Genomic DNA, 19439 nt, shown 5'->3' with positions numbered 1-19439 from the left:
GAAGTACAGAGCGCGAGGGACACGCGTTATGCATCTTCGGCGCGCGTGCACGTGCGCGAGCACGCCTGGGTTATATAGGGGTATAATGCGACGAGGAGTACAGAGGTGCAGTACAGAGGTAAAGTATCGCGCGCGAGGGCACCCGTGGGATCGAATTAAAATCAATGGGTGCAGTGCGCGCGTTGCGAATAAATTGTGATGGATATGATCGTGTAGCGGCTTTTTTGAATCGACGCTTTGTACGCGAGCACGAAATTTGAATAATCGAGTGCGTGTCTCTCGCTTTGAACAATGCGCGCTATTATCGTTGGTGCAATTAACGCAATTTGTAGCGATTTGAATACACACAGGCTATAATCGATTGTTTTCAGTACGCGTTCGCGAAACCCGTTTCTATTATGGCAAAAACTCACGGTCGACGTTCACCGCGCATGCGTATCCGCATATATAAGTGCAGCGCGCGCAGGTGAAACGAACGACTCCGCGTTGTTGTTGCGGCTGTTTTTACACGGCTCCGCGTTTTATTTGACACCGTTGTTTACGATTCTTTTTTAATATCCTGTACCGGCGAATTAAGCGCGTTTACTTTGCGCGCACGGCGAACTCTCTCTATAATCACGTTTTGAAATATGGCTTTGTTGTTCGTGTATATACCTTATACGCAGTAGTCTAGGCGAGTATATAACGCTTCACTTTCGGCATCTTTCAAAACTTCTTATCCGCGCGCTCGTTTTGAAATTCGAATGCGAGTCAGGGAATTCCCGGGAAAAGTAAATTGTACAGCGTGTGTGATGCATTTCCAAGAGTCACGGCTCTGTCTTTCTTTTTCTTTTTTACTTTCCGCGGCGAGCTCGTATAACTTTGGACGATGTCGGGGAGTGAAACGCCTCACTTAGCGCTGGAAACGCGAAAATTGGAGTAGATGATACGGCGGAAAAGCGATGCCCCTTTCTAACGATGTTTTTTAACTTTTCATTTTCGAATTTGAAAGCTGGCGTGACTGCGCTCGATTTTTATTCCTCGTTACAAACGCAGCCACTTTATCAGCTGTATGCGCCTTAGATGCACCGAAAGCGGTGAGTATCGTTGTAACGATAAAAGCGGTTTAGCCTCTATTAATGTTAGAAACACACATATTTGTGTACCGGACTTCCTCGAACGTATCTCTCGGAGCTGATTCAATTTGTCACGGAGCCAAGAAGAAATCAGCCTCTTAATGAGCGTGACGCCTTTGCTCAACGTCACGTTACACCAACGCGCGGTTAACCCAAATAGAAGAGAGAGAGAAGAAAAAAAGAGATTCATCCGCTGAAATCCTGTTTAGCCTCGGCAATCAGTCGTGAATCACCGGCAATTTCGTCTTCGTATATAGATTCTCTTTTCCCGATAACGCGACCGTTTAGCCGATTAGATAGCATCGCGTGCCGAATTGAAATCGACGCTCGCTGTGTATATAGTTATACGCGTAGAAAAATCGCCGAAGAAAAGTTAGAGGAACGACGTAAATAAAGCCATACTTTATACGGTACTTTTAATGAATGAACGTAAGGCGGAATCGTGCAGTCGGCCGCGGCAACTTATATAGACACGTCCGCGTCGCGTGACCTGCATACTTTTCAGCCACTGTATACGCTTCCCTTACCGAGAAAAGAGTATCGTCGTCCTCGTGTGTCGTGGTACGTTTGGATACATATACATGTATACATCGCTAGTAGTCGATTCACGTCGAACTATGCACGCTCCATTCTCATTATGAAGTTCGCATTAATTCCGCCGTTTATCGAATATTCGACGGAAAATCAGCACAATTTCCCGAATACCCGCGAATGCGATAGGTCGATAAGGCAGTCGAGGGGGACTCTGGTGCGCGGCGCGCTCGGAATTCGATGAACTGCAGCACGCCGGCTTAATGAAGTTAGAAGATTTTCGAAATATGTTGCTGATGAGGATCGCGATTACATTGATATGCGGAACTTGGGCCGGCTGATGATGGAATTTTCGGAACTCACCTGTAACAGAAAATGAGAATTTCGTTGTTAGTGGACCAATAGAACACTACATAATTTTGATAAATTTTATAATAGCTTGGAAGTAAAAAAGGATCTGTAGTAGTCGTACAGCCCGGTTACGCGGCGAAAAGGGCGAGGCTCTGTGTGTACACATCTCCCCTTGGATATCGATCTCCCGTCAAAAGGTGAGCATCACGCAGAGAGTCGTGCAATCGAGACACTGCCGACGACTCGATCCGATTACCCTCGACGGTAACTCATCGCCTCGACCTTAGGCGATCGGTAATCAGATCGGCAAAAAAAAAAAAAAATTCTCTACCCGCGCTTTGGTTTCCGATCGCTGTTGTTTTGCAATCATCATCTATGCAACGCAATACCAGCGATATACACACGTGCGATCTTGATATATTTCGAGGGGCCAAAGTAGTTTGTCGTATTTGTTTGTCAAGTGCACCGCCTACTAATATTTTGCGGAAACGATGTTAGTCATACGGTTCGATCGTTATCTATATCGGTCACGATAGAAAAACCGCTGATAAGAAAGCTTGCGTATCGTTTTCACTTTCGATGTGAAAAGTGAAATCAGCGCGCGGAGTTTTTCTCCATATACGCGTGGCACTCGGAAGTGCCCGCGAAAATTTACGGCTCACCCACAGATCGTAAAACGCAATTTTCTCGAATTGTAACTTTTCACTTTCTTTCTCAGCACCTCTCCTGCGCAGTGTACATAGACTATCCGTGCGGCGTACAATTTTATCATTGCCATAAAACCCGCGCAGTAGTGCGGTAAAAAGCGAGAACACTATTGCCCCCCCCCCCCCCCCGCAATTGACACTACTGCATGACTCACTGCGGTCTACTCTACGCGTATTATACGATCGATCAAAGGATGTTGTTCAAAGACTCGTTAAATTTTACTCTGATTAATGCTCAATTCAGAGGCGAATTAGCTTCAATCAAACCAATCGCTTCGGGGATAGTGAATTGCTCTAGCGATAATTCAATGAACAGCACGGTGGCCGTCGATCGAATTACACGGGCAAACATCGTTTTGATTTATGGAGACTAGCGTAGCACACATTCGAATTAAACGGGTCTTCGCACCTCGTGGAGAGAAATTTGCCTAATCGAATCAAAAGAATACCAGCGATTGTGAATTCCTCGGAAATTCTCCCAATTCATCAAAACGATCCCTATACATATAGCACACAGTCGTCGCACCCATCAATTAAGCCTTTTTTTGCTCGGCTGCACGTGTTAAACACTCGCCGGAGGCATCAGACGCACACACACGCGCTCTTGGAGAATCCACGCTTCTCCCTGCGGCCCTTGCGGCGAACCGCGGCGCGAGAGAAGAAGAGAAGAGAGGACTCGTTTCGCAGTCAGCCATAATCGAGCTGGAATCGCTAATCCTCCGCAGAGGCTTTCGCGTTATTCTCTCTCTCTCTCTCTCTCTCTCTCTGCGTGAGGCTGTCCGTCCGACAGGATAGCGTGTTTTGACCTAAGGGCCGCCACACGGTGGTTTAGCCGAGCCGAGGGATAAGGGATTCAGTTCCGAGAACTGTTTTGGAATTTTTACGGCCACTGCGCTTCTAAAATACAGCCGTTTTTTATCCGTGAAAAAATATCCACCTATCACACGAGCGCACTCGAATCGTCAAAAGAATAAGAAAAAAAAGTGTCGTACCACCACAATGCACGCGGCTAACGCGATTTCCAGCGGCGGCAATAAAAGCCAAGTGCGCACTTATTGGCGAGAGAACACAGCAGCTCTGCCGGAAGTCTGCGTGCGGCCTAACGAAGTGGAGAGAGAGAGAGATGCTTCGTGTACAGGCGCGCGAGCGCGAGAAAACACCCGCAGGGGCGCACGATTCTCTCGTGGTTATATCGGCGATAGTGATTGGGAAAACTGAAAAGCGCTGCATACACGGCCGTGCCGATTTCGCTTTTCGTCATTTTTATCCGTTGCAGAATTTGTTCACCCAGCCGGAGGATTGATTTATTAATTGGGGAGATAGACGGCGAAGTCGCGGTTGCGGGCTATGTGAGTTGCCGCAAGAATTGGTTGGTGTGATTTTTTTTTTTCGAACGGAGTGTGAGAATGGCTCGACGGAGCAGAGGAAATGGACCGTTTGCCGTGTATATGGGTTGTGCAATTGTCGAGAGATAGCGATATGACGAGGTGGTACATATACTTTCGAAAGTGTCGAAGCTAGCGATAAGTATTTCGGTGGATTTTTAAGAACATCAGCTCCTCTTTCGCTCTCCCCAATGCAGAATTTCCCGGCAGCTCCCGGAAAAAAAAGAAGGAAATTAATTCAAAGAACCGCGCCGGCGGTCATTCCACTTTAAAAGACTCTCCAGGCCGCAAAAAAACCTTTCCCGCAGAGACTGGTTGGAAAAAAATGAGGAGGATGGAGAAAAAAAGAGCCAACGAACCTTGTTGCGGTACGTGCTGGGCAAGCACGCCCACTGAGCGTAGCTCATATGTACCATCTCGTCGTTTGATTATCCCTCGGAAGCTCAAACGAGCTTCGCGCGAGTTTCAATTTCACTAGAGGATCTGATCGATTCCAACACTCTTTCACATATACCTATATGTATACTGTAATGGAAGCACTGTACTATATCTAACACCGCACGTGCGCGAGCGCGAGAGAGAAAAGTCAAGAGCGAACTAAACCGAGGGAATACGTGCAGCCCCGACAAGAGCGACGGCTCTCACTGGCCCGAAGGAATCGTGGCCGCCGGTGTATAAGTGCCAGTAGACCCAAGAACTGCTGCCACCGCCGCTGTTGCTGCTGCCCCGCCAGGGCCGTAAAAGATAGTGGGGGCGCGAGAGAGGAAGAGAGAGAGAGAGAGAGAGAGAAACTGACGGCGCAGCAGCGGTGGTATGGTATCTCGCGAGGATGAGTGGCTGGTCTGTTTTGATTTTTTTTTCACTCGAGTGCGTGAGAGTCGTTTTTTTTTCGAATTTATTCGAGAGCCGAGCTTTTGGACGACGGGGAAAGCGCGCACGGTCGGTATGCGAGGATACATTTTTTTCACTTTGATTCAATAAACGTACATACGTACGCGACTGGTATCGTCGCACGTGTGTAGCGAAAACTGTCAAACTGGTTTTGACGACCGAAATAAATAGACCTGTTACGTCCCGCGTCGATTAATGCAAATTTCGTCCTAGAATTCTCGTACAAAAATAATACGATCTCTAGATCTGAAAATCTTCCAAACTGCGATCCGTCAAAATAAAACGCGCAGCCACCTGCAACGACTCGGTCCCCTCTTCATCGTAAGAAATCCCGTCTCTCAGCAGCACCTCCGAAGCGCCACCGTAATCCTCGCATCAGCGCCAGCTATATAGCTATACATACCCATCCTCCTCATCCAAAAAGCAAACAAACACACACGGCAGCAGCGACTTCTTCTCCTACGCAAACACAGAGCTACCGAGGAAATTCCAGGCATACCTGCAGCGCGGGGGGACAGATATGACAAAAACCCTCGACTATCGCTCATCCCTCGTCGCGCAAACGCAGACGAATCTGGCTGGAAATTTCACGGGAACCATCCGAGACTATAAATTCTGGACTTGTCTCGCACAGGGCCATTCCGTATATAGAGAAGAGGATGCAAGAGAGGAGCTCTCGCTCGCCGTTGTCGTGGTCTTCGGATGCCGTGTGCGTTATTCGAGGGAATCTGATGTACGGGACAGCCTCTGACACTTGCCGCGAATTTGCATGTTTCGGAATTGGGGCTTCGCTCGTTGAATATTCCTCTATCGTGTATCGGAGCGAGTATACAGCTCGAGAGAGAGAGAGAGAGAGAGTATCGGACGAGAGTATCGGAGGTGAGATCTCAATGGGATCGGAGGAAATGGTCCAAGTGTCGTAAAGCGATATACTGTGTATACTGCCTTCTTTCCTTTTTTTCTGGAGGAGCCTGCGTGTGAAATGCTGGATTTTCTTGTGGGAATTTCGTATAGGCTTTCCTTCGAGTTAGACGGTTGCACGATCGAAGCTCTTTTTTTTCGTTCGGATTTAATAACACGTTGTGTGTTGACTCGCTGTACACCTTTCTTCGCTCTTGCGCTTACACGTATCGGTACCGCTGCACTGTTTACAATTACATAACTCCGATTTAAATCTCTCGCGGGCTTTGCACAATGTGTGTATTAACTCGAAATCAATTAAGAGCCATTACACCGTTAGACGTTACGCGGACTTTCTTACCCTTAAGGTGAATAAATCCCAGTCGATTGCGTAACAGCCCAGCTATGATCCCTATCTCTGTTATAGTGACAACAGCTGATAATAATACAATATGTATGCGTAGACTTTCACTTGGCGCCCGAGACGTATAAGGTATACCCCATAATCGAAATCCAGTCTCTTCGAATGCAGCAAAGTCGTAAGTGCAGCGCGCACTTGGTGGCCCATGCGGGCGACGATCACATAGAGAGTGAGAGCGCGTCAAGGGCCTAGTGCGTCGACTGAGTCACTAGTGACCGGCGATATGAGTCAACAACCCAGAGGAGATATGTATATGCAGAGGTGTGTGCATACCGATGTTCGTGTGTGTGTGTGTGTGTGTGTGTCTGCGTCGGAGGACGTGCTTTGTAGACACGCGTTTGAGTGAGGTGATTTATGGTTTTCGGGTGTTAAGTGGATTGATAATAATTGAGGGGAAACGGGACGCGTCGGCGTTTGTTGTGATTCGTCCGACTAGGATTGAAGCCTATACTAAAAAAAAATTAATTTCACCGGCTGCGACGGATCGCTGAAGGCGCAAAACTCTCTTTCCTGATCCACAAGAGAGGGTATAACTCGCTAAGCGGCTCACTCGTCCAGCGCGGCTATAGCCCGCGTATGCCTTCGCTATAATAAAGTTATGCGCGCGCGAGTCGGTTACTCGGCGCAGTTTCTCTCCATTACGCGCGAGTGCGCGCAGCAGTAGTGCTATGTGTGTATACGTATGTGCTATATATGCGCCTTCGCCGCTCGTATAAGCGTGTTTCTGGGTCGACGAACTTTCCGTCTCGATATTGCGCGCTCTCGGCTTTCTTCGCTTTTCGGCACTAAAGAGAGAGAGAGAGAGAGAGAGAGAGAAAGCTTCCTTTTGGATTATCGAGCGCTTATTTCTTTTCGCGCCGCGGAGCTTTCGCCCTTTTTCGAGGAGTTGTGTGCGTGTGGGGCGCCTTTGCGGCCGCTGGAGTTTCTGGCTTTGCTTTGTACTTATTTCTAGAGCGGTTATTGATACGCTTGCGCGGCGTAGTAATGTTTTCAGTTCTCTGGCGGCGGCGCGGACTTTTATGCTTGTTCTGCAACTGGTGAACGCTGTAAACTTCTTCGGGGAAAGAAGTTCTCTTTTTATGGATTTAGCACGCGGGCTGTATTAGCCGTAAAGAAAATTGCTCGAGTTTCTGTCTCAAAGCGTCGTTGCTGTTTTTCATCGTTTAATTGTAAGAAACGCAGCCGTAGCGTCGGATTTACTGTGGATTTTCCAAACTAATTCCTGCACCCGAAAATTTACGTAATCCGGAAACTCCGCGCGATCTTTGCGTTACTACGATCCGCTCTCTCTTATACACAGTGGGCGCGTTGCGCGTGTAATTCGCTTTCTCGCGCGCGATAAAAGTGAAATTTCCCGCGAAAATTCGTTAGCTGCGCGCAAATATTTGCAGAATTGTTTGCGCGCGGATCCTTTTGAATCGGAGGCAACTCGAGAGAGAATTTTATTTTATTTTTTCAAAAAAAGCCCGCGTATACTCCAAAAATTACACAGCCGCCTGTAAAACAATATTTTCATCCCCTTCAAAGCCGAGCCGGCGTGCAATCAAGAATAAAAAATGAAGCAGACAAGCGCGGAGCGAAAAATGTCCTCTTCGCGCCTCCTCGCTCGCGCATTTCAACGAGCGTCAGCTTATACATCTACGGCTCTCTTGGCTCTTATAAGCGCATTGCACGCGTGCAAGAGCAGCAGCAGCAGCGCAGCATCTCTCTCTCTCTCTCTCTCTCTCTCTCTCTCTCTTCAGAAAAAACGCGTATAACCGGGCTGTGTGCTCTCTTTCTCCGACTTTTATATTAAATTCCGCCGAGGCGAGGCTTCGCCTCGATTATTCTTCAACGGCGCGTTGCACGCGTTTCCGTCTTTTCTATATGCCGCTTTTTCTGTCGCGTGACTGCTCGGTTTGGGACGTGTTCAGCTGCAATTTCGGAGGACAAGGCTTTTGAAAATTTTTCGCCGATATGTTTGCAGAGCGAGCTTAGCCTTTTATTGGATGGTTTCCTGTTTTGAGAAACGAAGATCTTTATAACTTGTTATAAAACCTAGGTTCTCTCCACAATTTAAAATTTCTTCACTACGCTGATCAGTGCAAATATTTACACCGTTCGAAAAAACGAGTATCCGATGCCAACCCTTCTTCCCTCCCCCTTTTAACTAAAATAAAAAAAAAGTCCTCCCTCACCGCACTCGCGCGCCATACCTCTGCGTAAGTGAAGAGTCACGCACGAGCTGTCGCTGTATACTCGACTGGAATCGCGCCAGCAGCTGCGCACCCACACACACACACACGCGTGCACGCCCCGTTGGCCAGGCATCCGGGCGTACAGCTGCGAGCTTCGGTGTCGACATCGTTCAGGCGCGCCGCGCTATACTCGAGCTTTTCGCCTAATTACGCGAGCGAGCGCGATTTCGGAAGATACCCTCTCGCGCGCTTGGATTTCGAGAAACGCGCCCGAGAGAGAGGGAGGTAATTGCTCGCGCGGAATGGCCTTTTAATTCGGTCCTCTTTTTCCCACCGGCGACCCAGGGAACCTCAGCAGGATGCGCTCTCTCGGATTTCGGGTGCGGCTCTGCAAGCTCCGGGTGTAATTCGAATTGAATTGGTACCACCGCTGCTGCTACTGCTGGAATTTCGAGCTTGCGAGTGGTTTATGGTAACGATGCCGTGAGAGCTTGCAGGGATGAGTTATATTTTTGATAGAGGATCGCCTGCTATCGACTTTTAGGTCGTTTTATGGGAGGTAAGCCCTGTTACCAACAAATACGACACGCGGTAAGCCAGCAACAACGACTATATCCCTCTAAGCTCCCCGAGAAACGCAAAATAATAATAAGCCTCTCCCTCTCGTCTGAGCGTTAGGCCAACTCGGAACTAACACGCTATATACACTCACGAATTACCATCAAGTCTTTCCTCTACACAGCCGCACTCACACAACTTAGCCTCTGCAGCATCTCTCGCCGTCGTCGTCTCGTTTATACTCCAAGCGCGCAAAATCGTCAACAATCCCGCCCGTAAACTAATTTCCACGGCAGCAGCAGCAGCAGCCGACACTTCTGCCTGCGCTCTCGCAAACAAACGCTAGCTCGCGTGCGCGCGCACAAGCCTTTAATAGAGAAACATAGTTTGCCACCGCCTCTCGCCTACTACTGCCCCCTCCTCCCCACCCCCTCCCTCTCGAGTGTAATTTTACGAGTCACTGCTGCTGCTGCAGCTAGTACGACGACGTCCGCGTCGTCTCATGAATATCAGCTGCGCGAAGTGCTGCCGATGGCCTTTGCGAATTTCAATGGCTCTTTGTGTCCGGCAGCAGCAGCAGCAGCAGCAGCAGCAGCAGCAGTCGAGAGAGAGAGAGAGATTGATTTTAGTCTGGCTCTGTGTGTATGGCTTTGTGAGACTATATGCGACACGACGCGATTTTCGCTTTGAGGGAGTGAGAGAGGGATGCGACGAGAAGATTCGATGTGCTGTGGGACAAATGGAGCTTGAGAAGCTTTTTGGTTTTGTTTATTGTTGTAAGGGGTGGTTTCTGATAATTTATATGTTTGCCGATGGTTAAAACTACACATTGGAGCGTGATAACCAAAAAACGGACTAAGACTAAATCGAAAACATATATTTCAGAAACGAATGATCCGTACGTCTAGAACCCGTCGAGAAAGAAAAAAAACATCCAGGTGACTCTCGGATTTGAACCGAGGACCATCGAACTGCAAAGTCGAATGCTCAACCGCTGAGCTATGTCCCCATGCGATGATAAACATGGTCTGTTGTCAAAATTGATGGAGTATGCAATCGTTGAATACTAATAGAGCTTTATCGGACCTTGAGAAATCTCGCGAAACAGAAGAATACTCGCAAAAATCAGCCTACCGATGCAATGCTGAATGTATAGGCGAGACTTTGTTTTTCGAAAAATTATGTGTCTAAATCTGTGCTGACCGATATATATGCTGCGCGTTGTTAGTATCAGGACGCTCTCATGTCACATACAGACTATATAAGTATACATACAGTACGAAACTGGACGTCTCGAGCAATCGTTGATCACTTAAGTAAGATCCACAGTCGCAGTCACATGGGATATCACAACGCACTCCTATACTACACCGCAGTATCATGGTACAGGTTAGCCTATACTCCACATTTTTTCTCCCCGTGCATATACCTATACCAAAACCTATACGAGAAACACACTCGCCAGTCAACTTCGCATCGCATCGCTGCGCGCGCGCGTGCTGCCCGCCGAAAACAAAACAACGGCGATCGGGCTTTTCAAACAAAATTCTCGTGACTCCCATCATCTCCCTCTCTCATCGTCTCTTCCCAAAGTTATCCGCGTACCTATTTCCGTAGTTCCCTCTGAAAAAAACAATCCCGGAGGAAAACAAAAAATGCCAGCCGCAGTCGAGGGAACGACGAACCGGACGAGCAGCGGAGACTCGCCGAGGCTCAAAATCGCTGCGAAGGCTGTGGGCCAGGTTATGGTCGCGCTGAAGAACTCGAATAACGCGGCCGGGCCTACGATGACGGAGATCGTTAAATTCATCTCCGGTGCGCTCTTCAAACCTGCGACGAAACGCCAGGTATGTATTGTGATCTCAACGACGAGCTAATTTCGCGGTTGTAACGACGCTACAGCTTTTATGGGATACTTACATCCCTCGTGTACACCGGGTCAATATTTGCCCGCTGATGACTCGGTCTTTTCACTGCCGAGTAATTGGAGTCGAGAGCCTCACTCTAATTATAGGCCAAGCCGAAATCTCTCGGCCGTGCAAATATTAGCGCGCGCGAATTTTCGTCTCTTTGATACACTCGCTCGATCCTCGCAGGTCGTCACGGCGCTGAAGCGCGGCGTCGAGTTCGGCATCCTCAAGCGCAAAAAGGGCCACTATCTGATCTCCTCGCCGGAGGAGAACTTCTCCAAGCTGCCGCTGCCCAAGAAAACTGCGAAGACTCGGGGCAAGCTCCTGGAGAAGGTTTCGAAACGGGCTCGCGCGCCGCTGAAATCGAGACGCCCCAGAGCCGCTGGGGGCAGAGGTCTCATGGACGAGTTCCCCTCGCCACCCTTTCTGCCCAAGTTCTGAAGATTCGGAGGCGAAGCTCGCGTGAAGAATTCGCCAAATCGTGAACGCAGTGATTCGACGAAGCGAGAGTATACCTTGTGAACTTGTGCTAAATTTCGGCTATGACAATACAGACAAAAGCTCTATACGATCGATCGGGCGAACGTGTTTTTAATAACGAAACCCAACGCTTACGAATTATAGGAGGGAACCGCGCGCGTCCAATATTTCTAATCCGGGGAACGGCTTCCCGAAACACGTGTGTGTGTGTGTGTGTGTGTGTGCGTGTGTGTGTGTGTGTACGAATTGCAATCGATCGATACCACCGCCGCCGCTGCTTTTAATATCGGAGCTCGTTTTAATATCGGAGAGACGTATACGACAGATGTGCGCGAAATAGGTCAGAAGCTCGCGTGCGGCTACGGGCGTCTCTTTAACAGGCGCTAATTCTGAAGCTTAATTATCGGTGCGCGCAAGAGGCTCTAAGGTCAAGCGCTATTTTTTTCTCTTGTTCTCAGTCGACGGTTGACGTTCGTTCATACGGTTGTTTTGATTTCTCGCACTGGAATCCGTAATACATTTGCATAGAAAAGCTGTAAAAACACTCTTCGCGCGTAGTTCTAACAGTACATTTTCCGCGGAAGAGAAGTACCTACGGGGAAACGATTTTTCAAATCGGATCGGATACGACCTCCCGCTCATATGCCGTTAATCTCTTTCTCAGCCACTTGTTATCTGTTTCGTCGAAACTTTGAAGTTGTTCCCAGCTCGGAAGCGTGTATCGTTTGCGCGAAGAGATGTGTGAATGAACTCAATGAATGACGAGTCGTCATCATCGAGGCATTTGTACCAGTCGATCGCGAGGCTTTCATTAGGACGATTAACCTCTAGTGGGTATTTATTGGCTGTTTCGGTGTCATTACTTTGAGTTCGATCGCGACGGGAAGCAAAAAAGTAAAACATTCTTTCGAGTACTTCCGACGATAACACATTTTGCGTAAATAACTGCACTCACGCGATCGCATGCGAATAAAGCTCGGCAGCAGGAAACTTATTGTAAAGCCCCGTGTGTAATATATACCGTAGGAATAACCCCCTAAATCTCGGCAATTCGCCGAGCAACCGAGAGCCCGTAAACAACACGAGTTGAACGGTGTATACACTGTATAAGTTATATTCACATGCATACTTTTCCGTTTCGAAAAAGCCGCCGCACTCGACAATAATTGTCTTAATTAATCTCGAACGCTGCATTCGCGCAATCGAAATTCTGCAGCGTCGCGAGAGGGAGAGAGCGAGTTTTCATTATATCAGCGAAATTGTACGTGGCGTTCATAAAGTTTGCGTAGGCGCGCGCTGGCACAGCTGTAATATAGAAACGTTTCTCTCTCTCTCCCCTTTCTCGGGCTATTGCTTTTCATACGCGCAACGACGATACCACTATTTCAAACTTTGCTCTCTCGCTCTGGCTCTCGTATTTTTGTTAAGAATATTAACAGATATTGAGTTGCGAGAGCGCTTTGTTTGTCTTTTCTTATATTGATAAAGTAATATCGCAGCGATATCGACGCTGATTTGCGAGAGTATATGCATATAGGAAGTTTTTAGAACTACTGCTGCGTTGATATTTTAAAATGTAGGTCGTGATATAGGTATGGCACTCGGCGAAATGACAGTCAGCGAAAAACAATACGCGAACAATTTCAAACTACGCTTTAATGGCAAAAGCTTCTCTCGAGGGCAACGACCACAGTTTCGAATAATTCGCCGGTCGCGCAATAATTATATCATATGCGCCGTTTGCGTTTAATCGCGCTTCGCGCCCGAAAGCCCGTAAAATGAATGGACACTTGTAGCTCGGCTATTCTTTCCCATTTTTTTTTCAAACGCGTCGCGCATGCGCTTTAATAGCGTGCAATTCATCAACGAGGCTGTAATTAAGTTCGCAGCGTGTACAGCGCGATCTCGCGGTTCGTTATTTCGTTAATCAATCGAGCACATACTTACTCCCGCATCAATATTTATCAATATAATTTCGAGCGATTACGACGAGTTAACATTCAGTAAACGCTCGTGTGCAGATACGCATACCCGCAGCGATTCTCAGTCGTATCGTTTTACGCTGCGCCTATTTCTCGCGGCCAATGATAATTCATTTGTGCCACTTCGCGAGCGGTAATTCGCCATCTTCCACTTGCGCGTTACAGAACTGACAAATCACGCAGAGGTATTATATATAGTTGCGTCAGGAGGTGAGCGTATAAGCGCTGCGTCATTTTTCGCCCGTCGCACGTGCGACTCGTTTAAAGCGGCACGGCTGACCCATCTTCGTCAAGCCCAAATCGAAATTAACGCGCCTCTACTGCAGCGAAAATAAACTTCCAAGAAGACAGCCCATCAATATCAGCCCTGAAACTTGCGGACTTTCCGAGAGGTTTACTCTGCCGAGGAGTGAAGGTGACGAAGCGCCTGTGTGTCTTTGGATCGAAAAGTTATTTTCTATATAATACATCGAGCTAATTTTCAAAGTCCAGCCGAACGAAGGTAAACGCCGTAGACATCTCACGGCTATTATCCTCCTCGACACTCAAAGCCTGCGAGCGAGCGAGCAATGCATAAGCTAACGAAGCTTCGCTCGTCAGAGGCGTGATTCGAATTCCAAAGAGGAGAGAACACGACGGAGAAACGGAGCAGGTCGCGCGAGGCGCTATATACTCGGAAATCCGATTCGTCGCAGGCTGATGGCGGCTCTCTCGTTCGAAAATGCAAATTTCCATGAGATCGAGGTCTTTATGACGCGACACCCGCAGAAGAGGTATAATACGCGCGGGCATTATGTAAGCTCCATTATATGCGATGCGGCTAGTCCGCGATGATGCATTCAGTGCTGCGAGAGAGATCGTCCGGATGGATTTGAGGAAGTGACGTCGCCTTTGATGTTGCCGATTCTCGATTAATTGCAGAGTTGGCTTGTTTTTGTCCCTATAGTTTTCGCTTGCATTAGTTTATTATCATAACAAAGCAAGAAGCCGCATGTACACGGCTCTTTAAATAGACGTGACACTGCGCGATGTAACGATGGAAGGAGCAAATTTTTGCGAAATCATCGCAGGTATCCCGTGACACTTTTGCATATCGAATTACCGAATTTGCTGAGACAGTCGTCTGTTATTCGTATTAGATGTCAATGCCGCGCGAAAAACGTGAAATTTTTAGATAAAATCGAGGCACACACAGAGCCATACGGGAAAACAATTCTTCCGTGTCAAGGCCTTTTTACCTCGTCGGTCATTACAGCGTACACAGATAGTCGTCACTCTTGGTATGCACGAGGAACAGTCTACGAGCTTACGGTACATATCGCCGCTCGTTTACTCGGAACGACTGTTTCTTTTTCCAAATCCGCGCTGCGAGAATTTTGAACGCTCTTTTTAAGCTCTTCGAACGTAAACTTTTTTTCCCGTAAATATTTACCCTATGTGCCGGTAACATCATACGGGAGCTTTTGAAGCTTCGATCGGCGCAAGCTTCGTCGATGAGAAATCGGATACGGCCATTCCTTTAACGAGCGTCCCCCTCCGTTATTTATACACCCTATCTCATTACGTCGATTTATAATTAAAAGACTCGTCAAAATCCAAAACAGCAGCAGCGATCGAAGCTTCTCCCCTTCGAAGCTGCTCCGTACATCCTTATCGAAACAGGAACAATGCAACATCGTCGCGATTATTATTAGCGAGAAATTATACATTCTCCTCGTCCGAGAATAAATCAGCGTAAAAGTAATATACCCCCACGACGAACAGGCGCTCATCAGGCTTGGCTTTTAGGAAGCCCTGCGCGCGATGCACTCGTTAACTGCAGAAGCGCCGCGTCTATTTTCGTTGAAGCTTTGCTTTAGCACCTACGTCGTCATCGCTAGACATAGACGGACTCTCGTTCTCTCTTTCACTCGGCGTCGTCGGTCAGTTTTAAAATATACGACGATTCGCGAGATCGAAACGATAGCCTTCGGCCATATCACCCGCGCTGCAGCTCATGCATTTATACAGGTATTTTTTTCCCGAGTCGAGAGGGTCGCTCGCGTTTTATGCCGCGCGGAAAGGTGCCAGAGAGGATTTTTCACGCTGCGTTTGTTCGAGCTTTCGTTTTTCCTCTGGCGCTGCGCGAGCAGCTGCGGCTAAATTATTTGTCGAGAAAAATGAGATGTAGACGGAAGCTTTTTCGGAGAATTTTAATGCCCATGGAATGAGATGAAAATTTTAATTCGTATACTTAAAATTTTCCTTTTTTCAGAGGGCTGGAATTTCTTTGCTTTTAACGTACTTTTAAAGAGTAATGATGTTTTGACGCTGTTCATAAGTAATTCTCGTATAAATAAATTCAAAAAGTACGTTTCACGCGCGTCCGCGCGCAATACGCTTCAGTCTCATCATTAAAGCTCTTTCAATTCCGTAAATACCGACGCGCGTACGCTCGGCCGAATGCGCGCGTATAATAACGATGCGCAACGCGTCGTTACACCTCTCCAAAAATCGCGCGTTTCAAGCGTCCCCTGACTGCAGCATTTCATTCAAACCCTGGCGCGCACTTTCATCGGCAAATGACACACTTTTGCCGGAATAACAATTCGCGTGCATCCGTAATCACAGCTGTGTGTCCGGAAGTGAAAATAAAAAAAAAGAAACCGAGGAATTTCGATTTCCTCCCTTATACTCTATCGCGAGAAAAATTATGCAAACGGTCGGCCCACTGGGAACGACGACTCGTCCAAGGAGAACAATCGAACTCTCTCTCTCTCTCTCCCACACGGCCCAGATATTATTGTTTTCCAGCGCAGTGGCTACGACGTCACGGCCAGAGACGATAAGCGCGCAATTTATTTCCCCCGACGACTCTCGGCCAGCTTTTTTCTTCGTCTGCTGCTGCTACTACAGGCTCTTCCCTCCATTTCCTTCGTTTTCCTATCGCATCCGGAATTCCTGCTATGTATGGCCTGTCTGTTTTGCTTTAGGCGAACGCGCGCATTCAAAGGCGGTAATCCCAGGACAAACAGCGGATTTTGAATTTTTGGCGCGCTGCTCATGAATGCTTGCCGGAAATTTTGGCAATGAGAATATTGTATTACGTAAGGATAGTTATACTGATGTATGCTTTATTTATTCGAAAAAAATAATCTTTGCGTTTATACGAGCGATTAATATTTTCCTTGCGCGAGGGAAAAAGAGAAATGCATGTGCTTGCAAAGCGCGCGAAATATGAAATCGTGTACGTGCTTTATTCTAGAGCATAAGTTTTGTTTTTCCGCTGCGAGAAAAGTACTGCACGGCGGCGCTGATTGAAGAGTTTCTCTGCGAAAATAGGTTTTCTATGTAGCGGAGCACTGCTGTTTTTGTTGCATTCTAATGGATACGAAAAAGGCGTCGATCGTTATCGTATAGAGGTTTTAGCGAACAACATCACCAATGAAAATCAGTCCCATCTCGCAAATCGCCGTTAATGAGATGGAAATTACATTGGGTTCAAAATAATAACGCAAGCGCTCGCTCGTGAAAAGTAATTATTTGTGACTTGCACGCGTCAGGATGACAGGTGTGTCTGGATTATGCATATATATAGTGCATTATATCGCTTTATCAACGCGTATACATATACACGCCAGCGGAAAATGATAAGCTGTATTGACGTTATCGCCTACGTTTCTGGCAGATATTTTCTACATTTATATATATATATATATATATATATATATATATATATATATATATATATATATATATATATATATATATATATATATATCACGACTATAACGATTTTTCTATAGAAATATTTTTGCGCTGTTGTTAATTAATTGACACGTTTTTTCACTCTGGTAATCCCTCGAAATATAGCTTCAAGCTTTTATATCAATAGCAAATAAAAAACTTAACTCAAGTACGAATATCACTATATGAACATAAAACCTCTCAATAATAACAGTGTTTCGAACATCCGATCTATTGTGTCTTATCAAGGCTATAGTCTAATCCAAAAAACGAAGTCTGCCACAACTTTTCATTTTCAATAGAAAATTTCGTGGTATTTTCGAGACATCGTGTCAGTGCAAACAGTGAAATATGGCACACTTTATTGTTTTTGTATAGATCAGGCCCAAGCCTTGGAAAGACAAAATAGATGGGATGTTAAAAAAAAAGTATTGTATTATTATTTTAATGGTTATCTGTTGATTCAGCTATACTTGGACTTTGACAGAAAAAAAATTTGCATTTGTTTCCTATAATAAAATATCGAGGCAATATTATGAGGTATCAGTAAAGCGTTAACACGAATTAAACAAAATTATTATTCGTACTTGAACAATAATAAGAACAACGAATTGTCACACTTTACACAAAAAAGTATATTAATTTGCATAAAAATACGCCTGGAGACCTATAAATACCGAAGTCGGTAGTTCCAAAATTAGTTACCAATTTTACAAGGAGCCGAACAGTGTTCTCTGCAATACCCTCAGCGGCATAATTAATACGGCGTTATGGTCGCACGAATCGTTGTACTTTTTGCGTTGGTGGCAGTACTTTGCGGAATATCCGATGCAATCTCAACCTGTAGATCTAAGGTAAGTATCATATATTTACAATTAAGAATTTATTGAATGTCGTGCGTTTAAATTAAAGTACTTTTAGTATCAAAAATAAATTATTCCAACTGTGATTATATCCATGTATTAAATTTAACAGTCTGCTCTACCGTCGTCCAAATGCACTCATTTGCAACTGATGAGAAGCGAAAAGTCTTAAATTTTCACAACGAAATGAGACAAAAAGTAGCTAGAGGACACGAGCAGCGCGGAAATCCAGAACCTCAGCCAGCTGCAACTAACATGCCTCAATTGGTATATTATAAAAGATATCTTTCGTGTTTTTATTAATGTTTCTTCTTGTCATTCTAAACAATTTTGAATATTCTTCTACTTTTCAAGACATGGGATGATGAGTTAGAGGAGATGGCACAGCAGTGGGCTAATCACTGTGACCTTGAGAATCATGATTCTTGCCTACCAAAGGGTAAGATGATCGATTTTGACGTATGTCCAAGTTGAATTAATTCATGAATTTAATTTCAGGCGTTGGTCAAAACATGGCCAGTCGAGGTACTGCAGGAAACGTGAATAGTATAGACGTTAAATACTTGCTCAAGGATTGGTATAATGAAGTAGACCTTTTCAACAGTAATGAAGTTGCTAGTTTTGTATTCCAGTACGCTTATAAAAAATTGAAACTTGATACCTTGAGAACAGTTCATATCAATAATAAGAATTTTTTTTTAATATATTTAGTGAGGATCCCAAGAAGATAATTGGTCATTACACTCAAATGTTATGGGCTAAGACTACCAAAATTGGCTGTGGTGCTATCAAATTTAAGGAAGGGGAATTCAATACATTTTTCCTTGTCTGCAACTATAGAGTAGCAGGAAACTGTCCGGGTGAACCGGTTTATCAAAGGCGATAATTATTTATTTGTTTTTGTCATTAGTAGTTGTTTTTGTTATATTCAACTGTGAACATCGTGTACAAGTATTATTTGAAGCAAAATAAAATTCGTCTTCTAAATGTTAAAAAAGTTATTTACTCTATGTGTAGAACTGCGTAGAATCTATTGAAAAACTCAAACAAACGCATTATTAACACAAGCACGATCAAAACCGAAGGAAACCATTTCGCAAGGAAAACAAAATTCATCTAATCACCCTAACGGTGATGCATAAATCACGTGCACCAGAAAAAAACTTCAGGTTCCCACTCGTTCGCGTGCAAGAAAATGCGCGAAATCTCACGGCAGCATCTGGCATGTTGCTGCGCGAGTAGTATCGCGATCGCCTTGCACCTGACCTTGACTGCATAATAAAGCTTCAATGTTAAAGCTACAACGACGAAGTATAACAATTCGCGCTGTGTGTATGGCCTCTATTCTCACGTCTTCTCGGACAATTTTCGCTTTAGCCCACATAGAGTTTCTCTTTGTATTTTCCACGGCGGCGGCATTTCTCAAGTTCGCGCTAACGAGC

General features: G+C 45.9%; 2 protein-coding genes across 2 annotated transcripts; both read left to right on the top strand.

Annotated features, from left to right (window-relative positions):
* Nucleotides 1–10449: 10449 nt before the first annotated feature.
* LOC100121809 lies at nt 10450–11521 on the top strand. The gene is made up of 2 exons (XM_001607267.5): nt 10450–10883; nt 11133–11521. Exons 1-2 carry the CDS (start codon nt 10692–10694, stop codon nt 11385–11387), a joined length of 447 nt encoding a protein of 148 aa, XP_001607317.1. The 5' UTR covers nt 10450–10691; the 3' UTR covers nt 11388–11521.
* A 6586-nt stretch (nt 11522–18107) lies between these two features.
* On the top strand, nt 18108–18994 carry LOC116738497 (venom allergen 3 homolog). The gene is made up of 4 exons (XM_032596683.1): nt 18108–18264; nt 18352–18436; nt 18496–18628; nt 18709–18994. Exons 1-4 carry the CDS (start codon nt 18130–18132, stop codon nt 18881–18883), a joined length of 528 nt encoding a protein of 175 aa, XP_032452574.1. The 5' UTR covers nt 18108–18129; the 3' UTR covers nt 18884–18994.
* Nucleotides 18995–19439: the final 445 nt, after the last annotated feature.

Source organism: Nasonia vitripennis, chromosome 2 (genome assembly GCF_009193385.2).
Source record: "Nasonia vitripennis strain AsymCx chromosome 2, Nvit_psr_1.1, whole genome shotgun sequence".
In the NCBI taxonomy this organism is placed as follows: Eukaryota; Metazoa; Arthropoda; class Insecta; order Hymenoptera; family Pteromalidae; genus Nasonia; species Nasonia vitripennis.
The sequence above is the reverse complement of the archived record's forward strand: the minus strand, read 5'-3'. Positions and strand labels throughout refer to the sequence as shown.